The 13,202-nt window shown below is 34.4% G+C and overlaps 1 protein-coding gene across 29 annotated transcripts in view; it reads right to left on the reverse strand.

Annotated features, from left to right (window-relative positions):
* The window catches only part of MBNL1 (muscleblind like splicing regulator 1), a 220,110-nt gene that overhangs the window by 13,259 nt on the left and 193,649 nt on the right, over positions 1–13,202 (reverse strand). For 21 of the 29 annotated variants that reach the window (XR_004182249.1, XM_031663667.1, XM_031663659.1 and 18 more), the window contains 3 exons: positions 6,945–7,202; positions 5,723–5,776; positions 4,713–4,866 (listed from right to left, as the gene is read on the reverse strand). Coding sequence is in view for 28 of the 29 variants with exons in the window: in XM_031663667.1 (XP_031519527.1) it covers positions 4,713–4,866; positions 5,723–5,776; positions 6,945–7,202 (466 nt within the window). In the remaining variant the exon portion in view is untranslated. The remainder of the gene's footprint in view (positions 1–4,712; positions 4,867–5,722; positions 5,777–6,944; positions 7,203–13,202) is intronic. The other 8 variants (XM_031663676.1, XM_031663668.1, XM_031663675.1 and 5 more) reach the window with 1 other exon arrangement.

Below are 13,202 nucleotides of genomic sequence, written 5' to 3' on the forward strand. Positions count from 1 at the left end.
CTCCATTTGAGGTAAGGTCAGGAGAGAGAGGGAGCTGGGGGATGTCCTGGATTCCCAGTAACGCCTGTTATTTCTCTCAACCCAGGGAGACAGAGATCAGAGTTCAGAGCTAGACTTAATTTCAATGAAAACAAATGGTGTAAAGGAAAGTGGTATTTCTTATATACCCTAATTTCTTGAGTGAAAATTCACACCTATAGTATATATAGATCCTAAATTATGTATAATATCTACAAATAATCAATCTGGTCCTGAAAAGGGAAGGTTAAAACAAGTATATATCTAAATTTGAGAAAACAAAACTTTAATATGAATTTAACCTAATACTTATATTTATCTTTAAATGAGGTATTAAGTGTGAAACACAATGGAGTTAGGTGATCAGTAAGGGCTACTTCCACTCTCCCAAATCATTTTTAAGGTCTTCGTGTAATAAGCTCATATATATTGAGAGATTAACCAAGTCAGTCTGACTTGAGTTCAAGTTGTACTGAAATCTAAACCTTACAAAAGCTGTTTAACTTGGGGAAAATCACTGTATCTTACTAGGCTCCAAATTACTCATTGGTAAAATGAAAATATTAATGCCAATCTTTTGGGCGTTGTGAAAAAAAAAATGAGATAATATATGCAAAGCACTCAGTGCAGCATGAAACCAGAGCAACTATTCAATAAAATGTAACTCTTTTGAACAAAATGTGTGAAACAATCTGGCCTAAGGCAGTACGGAATTGTAGGGCTTGGAACTGAAGGGTACAGTGTGTGTCCTATCTAAAGGATTTACATTTAGTCTTCATGTAAACACTCTTAAACAAAAATATTTCTAGATACTAGATTTTACCCTTGGGCCATGAGTTTGCAATCTTTCACATAAATCCTGGTATGCAGTGGCATACATTATTGAATGAATAAATGGAAAGATGGGTGGATAAATGGGGGGATGAATAGATGGATGAAAACAGAAGGACAGAGGAAGGGAGGAAGGAAAAAAGGATAAGAGAGGAAAGGAGAGGGGAGAACAGAATGATAGGAGGATGTATGTATGTATGGCTGAATGATGCTTAGATGGGTAATGTCCATATTAAATCCAATTCTGCTCTTAAAAGTTAAAGCATGCAGTAATTTTTCTTAGTTAGCTGGCTGGCTTGTCACTGAACCCTGATCTTTTGCCAGCAACCTACTCTGTATACGCAGCCACCTGCTCTAAGAATTTAGCTAACCATGCTTCACTGTAATTTGAATAAAATGCATCTACACATCTGAAGTTATCATTGAAGCAACAGACTATAGACATCTAAAATTCTGAGCTGCAAAAAAATAAAAGAACTCCATTTTCTTCCCAGTTCCAATAAAGCCTTCAAAGTGTACCTTCCAAATTATTAAATTGTGATCAGATCAGATTCCTTGATCATCTAATTCTGTATTATTTGTCTGTAGAACAACAAAACTTTGGAAAATGGCATTCCTTTTCTCCCAGGTATTAGACATGAGATTACATGTGAATTTGTGGTTAAGATACATTTCCTTTAGTTCTCAAAGGGTGTTTTTTAAAAACTGAATTAATTGACAAAATTTAAATATTGAGAAATTTCACATATAAACTTACAAACGTCCAGAATATCTGGGAAAAAATCATAAGACCTAGCAACACTGTATGTCAGGGCTACTGTGTTAGGTTGTGCGGGTTTCTTACAACCAACCCTACAAGGCATATACACAATCAACTGTGGTTTACACAGTCTATGATGCAAATGGAGCCACAAAAGGGTTTGCAGTGGATAGCAGGTACAACCTGCCAGGCAGACAATTCTCTGAGGCAACAAAAGGCAAAGTATGAACATTGACTATACTCTTTAGACTGAGTCTGTGCTCCCCTGTGCCACCCATACCCCACAGCTCCCAATTTATTTCTTGCTTGACTTGTGTTTCCTCCCTGGCCCCTGAGGCTTTTGCATTTACATTCCCTGCATTAGACTTCTTTCCTTTCTGACTGTCTGACAAAGTGGTGGGGCAGAAATAACGATGAGCTATCCATTTTAACCTTTTCAGGTCACAGGGTCAATTTTTGTGCACGCAGGTACATATTATATAATGAAAATATTTTAAAATAATCATGGAGTCACTACCTACTTCTACTTCTGATTATGTGATTAATAAAGGTCAACGTGCTGCTTCAGGCCCTTAAAACTGAGTTGCAAATAAATGTTATTTTATGTTGCTAACGCAATAATTTCACACTATATTGATTACATTTGAGAAATGTGTGTGTGTGTGTGTGTGTGTGTATATATATATATATTTGTTATTGTTTTGTATGTTTTTTTTTTTTGAGACGGAGTCTCGCTCCTCTGCCCAGGCTGGAGTGCAGTGATGTGATCTCGGCTTGCTGCTCCACCTCCCTGGTTCAAGCGATTCTCCTGCCTCAGCCTTCTAAGTAGCTGGGATTACAGGCATGCATCACCATGTCCGGCTAATTTTTGGATTTTTAGTAGAGACAGGGTTTTGCCATGTTGGCCAGGCTGGTCTCCAACTCCCGACCTCAAGTGAGCCGCCTGCCTGCCTCCCAAAGTGCTGGGATTACAGGCGTGAGTCACCATGCCTGGCCTATATTTGAGAAATATTGATCAAGACTGGAATATCTCTGATGCAAAATGCATCGTAATAAATGCAAATATATCTAAAATTTTTTCAGCATATTTCAACTAATGCAGATTTTATTTAAATTAGCAATGCTTACCCTAGCACAGAGAGACAAGTTTGATTCTGATTTATGAATGAGTTTATTTTCTCTAATTTGAACTTTACCTAGCATCTTTGGCTCTATCCACAGACAAAAAGCGATTCTAGGGAGACACTAGTGTCACAAGTAAGGGTCATCAAAAACCTATTCTAGGGAGACACTAGTGTCATCAGTAAGGGTCATCGTACCATGCAACTGATGGTTATACTTATTTAGAAAAAAAAAACTATAGTCATTTGAGTGTTGAAAAAACTAACATGAAACTTATTTGATAAAATAGATTATTTCAGCTTTCTTTAAATAGCATAGATTTGTTTTTCAGACTTTAGTAGAGAAACTATCATATTTTTTAAGACTAGCCAAGTACAGTAGTGAGAAGAGGGGAATGAGTAGAACGAGAAGTTCAATCTGTAACTGACTGTGAACAATCAACTGAGATAACTCACTACCATTGGTCTAGCTGAAACTGTCATTTTTCATGGTAATGTTTTAGCCAATAAAATAAACTGACAAAAATAAGACTTAATTTCTTCAAAGAGATTATGATAGCTACATATAATGCCTTGAAACTTTGCTCATCTGACTACAGAAAAACTGATGGATTGTTTGTTGGGGGCAGTGAAAATCTAGGGACACAGCAACTTGCACAAGAGCAAAAAGATTAATTTCTGAAAAACTATACATGTTGAGAAGAAAGTTATAATATTACAAAACTTTATAAGAGAAATGTGAGACTACAGGTCAAAATGATTTAATTTTTGTTCTAATATGAACAAACTGCAATTTGAAAGATACTATTTCATGGGTACAAATATCATTTTATCCATGTGTCTGGGGCACTGGCTATTTCAGCTAGTGGAATATTCTAGTTAACTGTTACCTCATGTTTATTTTACATATGGATGACTGATTTTCAAAGATGTACTACATAAAAAGTTATGGTTAGTATTAAAAACTCATATATAATTTATTCTTTTGTTCATGAATCAAAAACAAATTCACATTCTCTCACAGCATTATGAACCTAATACACTGTAAATACTGCCAATATAGTCTAATATAAAATTGGGAGCTGGATTTTTGACATATATATCTAATCATTAATTTAATTAATAAAATATTTTATTAAGTAAGTCTTTTACCATGGTATTCTCAAAATAAGAGTGAAGCGATAAAGAGGAAAGTGAGATTAGAGTTTCTGGTTAGTAAAATTCCAGATAATAATAAGTTTATATGTATTTTCTGAAATAAATTCAGAGTGAATAAAAAGAGTAAATTTCCAGGTAATTAAATGAGTAGCTAGTCTGTGTTTTAAACTTTGCAATTTGTGTGAATAATTCTAGATTATGTATCCATTACCAAATTGAAAATAAGCTGAAACCACAAATGTAGAACTCCATAATAAATTAAACATTGAGGAGCACTTAGGGCTCTTTCAATATTAGCTTAGGAACAGTCAAAATTTTAAGCAGTGTACTGATTGATGCCACTAAGAGCCCTTTTTAAGAGCTCTAGAACACATAGTTTTTTTTCATTCTTGACCTTGAAAACAAAAAGGCTGAAAAATAAAAATCAAAACTGAAAGTGTTGTTTTACATAATTTAAATTAACTCTATGGAATAATGAAGGCAAAGGGGTCTTACAGCAAGAAAGTATCATAAAATAGCTTGACAGACATATAACAGTGTGGAGGAAAGAGAAAAACAAGAGAACTATATTTCATTTCCAAATTACACAAACACATATAAATGTATAAAATACCACTGATCCTTAATCCATATTTCGTTAAGCGAAAATCCTTACTTTTTAAGGAAAACCACATGAGACACCTCAGATAAGTTTCCATCATTGACCACCTTACCTGACACCTCATCTATAATTACAAACAAACTTGGGGTGTGGTTTATCTGCTCTAACAGTAGGACTCTCTGTAGATCATCAGATTCATTTATTAAGAAACCCCACCCCTTACCTGGTGGGAGAAACGCTGTATGCTGTTGTAACTGCATGTTGGCTAGAGCCTGTTGGTATTGGAAAATACCAGTGTTAAAGACTGCGGTGGCACCGTTGGTTTTTTCAAGAGCAGGCCTCTTTGGTAATGGGGGAAGTACAGCTTGAGGAATTCCCTGTTTAGTGAATGAGTATAAAAAACAAATACCAGTAAAAAGAGAAAAAGAAAAAAGAAAAATCAGTCGAAGGCTAAAATTGTTAGGAAGCATGAGCAAGCAAGCAGCAGAGCACTTAACTACCCGAGGGAAAAAATCCAATGAATAAAAAATTAAAGAAAAAAAAAAAAAGCAAGATAAAAGCTTTAAAGGAAGCATTATTTTTGTCCAAAACAAAATCTCACTAGTACAAGAGCACATGTTATAATGTGTTAAAGTGCTTTAGGTCCCATAATGCTTCAGGCTTTCTATGAGAAGCCATTGATTTGGGAAAAGAGGAAAAGCCGCACTGCGCGCTCCATGAGGATTGACAAGTATAAGCAATGTTAATAGTTAATTGTACAGAGTGACTGAAACAGATAAAATAAAAACTAACCCACTGCTCCTCCCCCCAGATCTACCTAGACATGCAAATGTCCCAGAGCATGCAAGTTTTTTTCCTTAAATACTGAACTATAAATATTAAAATGTAAATAATTCTACCACTAAAGCCATGCTAACCAAACAGGTACATAAATATACAGTCAAAAATACACTCTTTATGTCCTCCAACTATTTCTTTAGAACATTCTACAATGTAGTTAAACTGAATGTGGGCTGCTGGGCTTTCAGAATCTTTTATTGTATGACATCCATCTATGTACTTAGATTATAGTCTTTCTACTAATTTTGTCAGGAAACCACACTCAGTTTTTTCATTGTACTTTATAACTCTATAACAGAAAAAAGGATATATATTTTAAAGTTGATTAAAAAAAAAAAACTTGTATCTACAATAAAGCTACATGCCAAGCTAAAAGGTGAAAGGTCATAGTACCAGGTCAAAGGTTGCCTCGAGGGGTCGCTTCAGTGATTTGACAGCCGACTGAGTCTTAATTAGCAGGCAGCGAGCACATGATGGCAATGGGCCAGTGGGGTTCAAGCGCATTAACATAAACAGCAAGCAGAGGTGCATCATGGGGGCAGCAGTGCATTTTTGGGTAGGTGAGAAAAAACAAATAAAAAAACAAATCATCGGAATGCCATATACAACGAATAACAAGACTAAGCATGCACAATAAAGGCACTACTGAGTTGTTATTGGGAGGATAACTCCTCTTTGTAGTTAATTACAAACAAGATACTCTAACAGAAAAAAAAAGAGTGAAAGGAAGAGAGGAGGAGAGAGTCTGCCTTCTGTATTTTTGCTCAAGTATCCATAAACAAACACAGAAAAGATCTCTCTCATGATTAATATCACTGTTATGAAATACTACACAGTAACTTTTAAAATGAGTATTTCATTGATTTAAGTCACATATTTATGTAAAAAATGACAACATTAAAACAGCTAAGCAAAGAACAAAGAATGGGCTCATTAAAATCAGCTACTAGATCACATTAAAATTTACCTTGAGAATATAGTTTAGTAGCTATTCTTAATGATCCAGTTTCTAACTCTTTGAGTACTGCTGTCTCTCTCCTTTCTATATAATGGCATAGTCAAGCTTCTCTAGTGTTACTATTATGTTTATGCCACAATATTATTTCAGACAATCTAGAGAGTATACTACTCAAAATCCTGTAGCTAATTCTAAGAACAATTTTGTTGAACAATTCTCCTAAATAGTTCCAGATCATGTTATTGTTAAAAGCAAGATATATGTGAAGAAGAGCCTTGATGTGCAAAAGAACACACCAAAGGAAAACAATGGCTGATTAGATGGCACACAGAAATAAGAAGACCGAAAATGGCAATATCGTTAAATTGAAAAGGAGACAGGTGGTTCTTTACAAAGCAGAGATTTCAGAAACCCTACATCCAGAATAAGACAGATTAAGAGTTAGGCCAAGGGTAGGAGCAATCTGAACCATTTGAGGAGTTACCCTCACTTCTGTGAAAGTAACTTCTTTATATATTGTCTGGGATACCTGAACAAACATATCTTCAGCAACTTTATTTTAAAAAAGGTTAATAAATGAATAGCTTGTAGTCAGATAGAGTTGCTCACTTTGCTTTTCTGACTGCTAACAAGGAGAGAGCTGATATCTCTACTCACCATGGCAGCTGCAGTGGCTGCAGCCTGTGCAGCTGCAGCCTGGTTGACCTGGTATTGGGCAGCCTTGATCTTGGCTTGCAAATGTGCAGGGGGATGAAAGTATTTGCACTTTTCCCGAGAGCATCTCCCTTTGATGTAATCCATACACACAGTGACTGTGTTGTCATTGGTGTCAATCATTGTGCTGTCAGCAGGATGAGCAAACCGACAATCATTTTCTCCTCTGTTGCAATTGCCACGTTGGTACTCTCGACATACCTATTGAGGTCGTTAAGTACATGAGGTTTAGTCAACATGAACAAGAAGCAGCTTTCTGAAGATTTTAACTTAAAGTGCAAGACTGGTGATAGAAGGCTACAGATGAAAGGGGAAAAATGATTTTCAAACAAGGCAACAAAGTAACTTCAGCATTTCCTAGTTTAGTTACAAATTATAACTCCATTTCAGTATAAATGCCCATAAGAAAATACAGGTATAATATTAATTATGGTAAAAATACAATCTGAAATGGTGTTGATATACTTATGAATTGCAAAGGGAAAATAATAACCTCACAGTAAAGAAACATGGCAAACATCACTTTAACCAAGTGATCAAAATTAATATCACCAATAATGAGACATAGTGACACTGTGTACCTATTGATACGATACAATGAGAAGGGCACACAATCACAGCAGATGTATTACTGCCTGAATTTAATCAAGATGAAACATCAGACGAAGTGAATGGAAAGATATTTTACTTAATAACCGACTACTACTCTTCCAAAGTGTCAAGGTCATGCAAGACAGACTGAGATACTATCACAAGCTGGAGGATCCTGGAGTCACAGAAAGATTATTGGGAGGACAACTGGTAAAATTTGATTGAAGTCTGCAGATTGGTTGAACAGCAGTATATCAATGTTAATTTTTCTGGTCTTAGGAGAGATTTCACAGTTATGCAAGATATTAATATTTAGGTCAGTGAAGGGTAGACAGAAACTCTTGGGTCCATTTTTGCAACTTTTGTGTAAATATAAAATTATTTCCAAGTGAAAAATACACAAAATCAAATCTGATAGCTTTTTATGAAAATGTTTCCGGGAGTTATTTTTTGATCTTCAGAGATTCACTTGGTAGCTATATAAAGCAGTAAAAAAAGATTGGTTTTGTTATGTCTGTTTGTTTTATATTTGACAATTCTGTTAATTTTGCCACCGAGATCTTAGGGAAAAGGCGAAAACATTATTTCTCATTCCTCTGCGCAATTCTGACTCTTACTATTTAAAAGCAGTCTTCATTCGGGATATTTTGACCCTTTTACCACAAGAGGGCCATCTAAAACACAGAATGTCCTTTTAATAGTTTCCTGCTCTTCCTTCAAGCTTCAAGAAAACAGTTTTTAACTGTTCAAAAGTATCTTTTCACAAATAGCAAACGCAGATATTAAGCACTTTATTTTGAAGTTAAGCAAGAAAGAGAAACTGTAACCCTGCGATAACTTAGGAAGCAAAGGTTTTCTTGGATTTACATAAATAAAATGATTGTATTTAAATTTGGGTGTTTTCCCCATATTATATTCATATCCTATTACTGAGGAAAGTGCTTCTTAAAGAAAGAGATACTATAATCTGTACCATGCTACATCTTAAAAAAGAGCATTATAAATGATATCTTGCACTACTTGGAAACCTCAAGCTAGCTAAAGTTTTGTGTTCCAAATACATACAATGAGCCAGTGTCATTCATCACCACACTCAAGAGTTATAAAGAACACAAAAACGACTTTAAAAGTTATTCAAGATTCTGGGTTTTTTTTTTAGTGTATTTATCTTATTGAACACACCAAAAAAATTATTACCAAGATTTATAACTTAGAAAGCAAAAATGATCAAGCTGTTACCCAGAATAATTATCCTCCTCTCTGGCTGAACATTAGCATCAGCTATGGAGCTTGCTAAAACAGTACCCAGTACCTAATCAAAATGTACTGTATGTGAGGCTCATCACTACACTCAGGAAGAGTATAGTGCCTACCTTAAATAATGATAAAAAGTTTTATGTGTGTGTGTGTGTGTGTATGCTAAATATACACTACTGCATAAACAAAAGGGCTACTTTTCTGTTTAAGCAAATCTATGTCAATGCAGGCATCACCAAACAGGAAACTCGCAGGAGGTCTATAAGTGATCTCTCTCAGCTGCTGTTTGCTCCTCAGTAATTCCTGCTTTCTTGAATATGCTCAAAATGAACTGGCAGCAGGGAACTGACACTCTATTTTTCCTATGTAGTTTATATCTTTCCCACATTAACAATAAAGAAGACCTGAAGTTATTTAGGTTCTGTGTGTATATATTTGCATGTGTGTGCAGGGGGTGGGGTTCTACAGGTTAAGGATTGGTTTATTATAATCTCACATTCTTTACTCTCCTGTGAGACATTTAGAAAGAATTCTACAAATATTTAAGCAGAGTTAATAACTAAGAATTAGCTCAGAATGTGTCATAAAACCAAACTTTTTTGAGGTTAAAAAAACTTAGTCAACTGCTTTTGCATAATATGCATGTTTGACTCTTTTATATTTTTATTTTTTTGCAGCTTATGGTTTTTCCTGATGTAAGAAATGGGACAAAAGAAACATACTGTAATAGCTACTCTCACATTATTCTTGCCTTTGAAAAAATAAAGAAGAGAAAATCTCTTGTGAAAACTTGTACTGGAGAGAGGTACAGGCCAGAGGGACTGGAAATTTACCAACCATTAGATGTGCATCTGAATTGTGGGGTAACTATGGGAACATGAACTTCCCAAAGCTTCTAAAACACATTTTTCCTAATAGACATCATCAATAAAATGGGATCTATCCCTTGGTTGCTCAGTATGGGTTTGATCTGGTTTCTCTGATAAGCTCGAGGACACTTTATGCTGATCCCCAAAATAAATCTCTTAGACATACTACTACATTAGCAAATTATAATTGACAAATTATATAAATTCAACAAATTTAATCTCATAATTAAAAACAGGATAAGAAATTATGACATTTATCATAGAGAATTTGAAACACAGAATGTAAAATTAAGTCTGAAAATTCTAACAACATTGTGGCTCATTTTTCTCTTCTCATCCAGTCTTCTGAATGTATACATACATTTTAAAAAACTGTATAGTATAGCTATTATTTGGTGACCTTTTATGCTCAACGATGCAGCATAAGCATTTTCTCATTTTGCTAAATAATTTCCAGAGTGATCACTTTGGATGGCTGCATCAAATTTCATCAAATAGTGTACAAAATACAGGTAATTCTTTTGGAGGATATCTAGATAATTTCCAGTATTTCCATATTATAAATAATATTCAAATAATATATCCATGACTATAGGCATTTTTCATTTTTGGCAGATAAATATACAGATTTATCTGTACATGTATATGTACTGGGTCAAATATTTTGTGACTGGGCGTGGTGGCTCAAGCTGGTAATCTCAGTACGTTGGGATGCTAAGGTGGGTGGATCACTTGAGGACAGGAGTTTGAAACCAGCCTGGCCAACATGGTGAAACCCCATCTCCACTAAAAATACAAAAATTAGCTGGGCATGGTGGCAGGCGACTGTAATCCTAGCTACTCAGGAGACTGAGGCAGGAGAATCGCTTGAACCTGAGAGGCGGAGGTTGCAGTGAGCTAAGATCGTGCCACTGCACTCCAGCCTGGGTGACAGAACAAGACTCTGTCTCAAAAGAAAAAAAAAATGTTCGATAAATGGTTTTCAAACCTACATTAAAATAATAAAATCTATTTAGCTACACATGTAATGTGATTCAACATGAGCCTTTTACTCTACAAGTACTAAGGCAAGATTTGCCAATGAAGATATTCAATGAAAACATTTAAGTTCTAAATTCTATTTCCAGAAAAATATCTACGGAATAATTATAAACTTTAAATAACCAAAAGAAAACATAGGAAGATTTCCTAAGAAAATGTAAATTAATTCTAAATAAACCTTCTTTTGTTAACTAAATAGCAGTAATATAGTAGACAGACAATAGGGTTTGTAGTCAGAAATTATGAGTTCCAGTTCCTATCACTTTACTAGCTATGGAATCTTCATAATGAAAACACTATTAACATCTATTTAAAAGGTCATGAATACTGAATAAAACAATGCACAGCTTATAACACATCATACAAATCTGGATAATAAGAATAATCCTGTCATTTGATCTCTAATTTTTTAATACAGGAAAAACATATTTCAAAATGGTCAAAATAATAAGTTTTATAAGTAGTATTAAATTCAGCAATGCTCTGCAAGTTAAAGCACTAGGATTCTAAGGAGATTAACGTCAATATTCGAATTTATTCAAAACTGGAGAGTCATTTGCATGTTCTTTAAGGAGATATCCCTTTGAAGTAATATGTTTTGTGCTCACCATATTTGTATAATTAACTCAGTCATCTTGGAGAATAACAATCAAAAGCAGGAATAGAAAGCTAATTATAAGAAGAAAAGGGACTTTGTCCATTTTAACATTTTGAGAAGTCAATTTAATAGTTAATGGCCAATATTAAGAAACATATTCAAAGACATATAGCCACATGTTCACCAATAAGCAGCATGGACTTCACTTTCTATTAAGCTGGAACTAACAAGCTAAATTTTTCTAAGTATTACTTTAAAAAGTAATCCTGGATAATCACTTTGATCAATCACTTTGATCAAAGGGTTCACAACATTATTGATCATGAGTTTATAATTTAATGCAAAGAAATTATCTCTATCTTCATTTTAAAAGGATTAAAATATCCACTTTGTAATCCTCATAATTCTGGTAATTAGGTAAATATAACTGTAGTCAATTTATTGTACAATTAAAATCCCTAGATAAATATCAGATGATGTGATTTCTAGTTTCAGTTGGTGATATGGTTTGCCTGTGCCTAGCCATGTGAAACTGTAAGTCCAATAAACCTCTTTCTTTTTGTAAATTGCCCAGTCTTGGGTATGTCTTTACCAGCAGCACGAAAATGGACTAATACAGTTGGTTATTCAGTAACTGTATATATTTGATCAATTTTTCTCCTTCCAAAAAAAATCAAGAAAAAGACATCTACTTTAACTATCTCATAGTATTTCTGTTAGGATCAAATGGGAGCATTCTTTGAAGTCTAAAAGGCAGACTCCATCATTACTATTAGGGCCAGAAAACACAAGCATACTTCTATAGGTAATGGAACTAAGAATCTACCACTTGATCTCACATAAAAACATAAAATCTGAACAGGAATGACCAATGACAGAACCATTAAGTCCACTTCCACGTTGTCATTTATTAATTCCCATGAATGACTATGCAAACCCAACAGGACAGGAAAATGGACACAACTTTGAAACAAGCTTGTCAATACACCAAGTTAGCCATTACCTTATTTAATTTATATTATTATTGTTATTTGAGATAGGGTCTCCCTCTGTCACTCAGGATAGACTGCAGTGGCGCAATCTCAGTTCACTGCAGCCTCAACCTCCCTGCTCAAGTGATCCCCCCACCTAAGTCTTTCAAGTAGCTGGGACTGCAGGTGTGAACCACTGTTCTTAATCCAGCAATTACTACAGTTTAAGCAACTTACAACTCTACACCACATCAAAACTCTAATCACAGAGATTAATAACTGACAGAGCCATAGTGTATTAAATTGTTTAAATGAAGACGTTACTACATTTTTAAGAGTCATTTTAAAGTTTATTACAGATTTAAAAAAACAACCTACATAAACCTCTATGTGCAAAACTCTTAAGGTTTCTTGGGAACTTTCCGGAGATATTAAAAAAAAATCACAAAAGCAGTAGCCAAACATCCTCTAAAAAATGCAAAATTAAAATAATCCTACCAATAAGACTTTTCTACATTATTAAAAGCATCTTCTTTCCTAATCTTTTCTGAATAGAAAGTCTTTTATTCCATCATGTTAAATCCACTAAACACCTAAATAATCCCAACCTAGGCGTGCTTTTCACTGTCATTCTAATTCTCATTTAGCTTTAAATGTTCTATTTTTTGTAGTCAATGGGTATTATATATTTTTCTGCCTATATGAAAAGGGTTATTAGATTCTTCTGTGGAAGTAATAGAAACATACAACCATTAGTGGCCTGAATTAGAAACTCGTGTAATGATTACCTCACAGAATAAAACTTTCAGCCAAGAATAATTTATTTTAAGACAAGCAAACACAAACTGAAACTATCAGAAACCGTTGTTTGTCC

Source organism: Papio anubis, chromosome 2, assembly GCF_008728515.1.
Source record: "Papio anubis isolate 15944 chromosome 2, Panubis1.0, whole genome shotgun sequence".
Taxonomy (NCBI): Eukaryota; Metazoa; Chordata; class Mammalia; order Primates; family Cercopithecidae; genus Papio; species Papio anubis.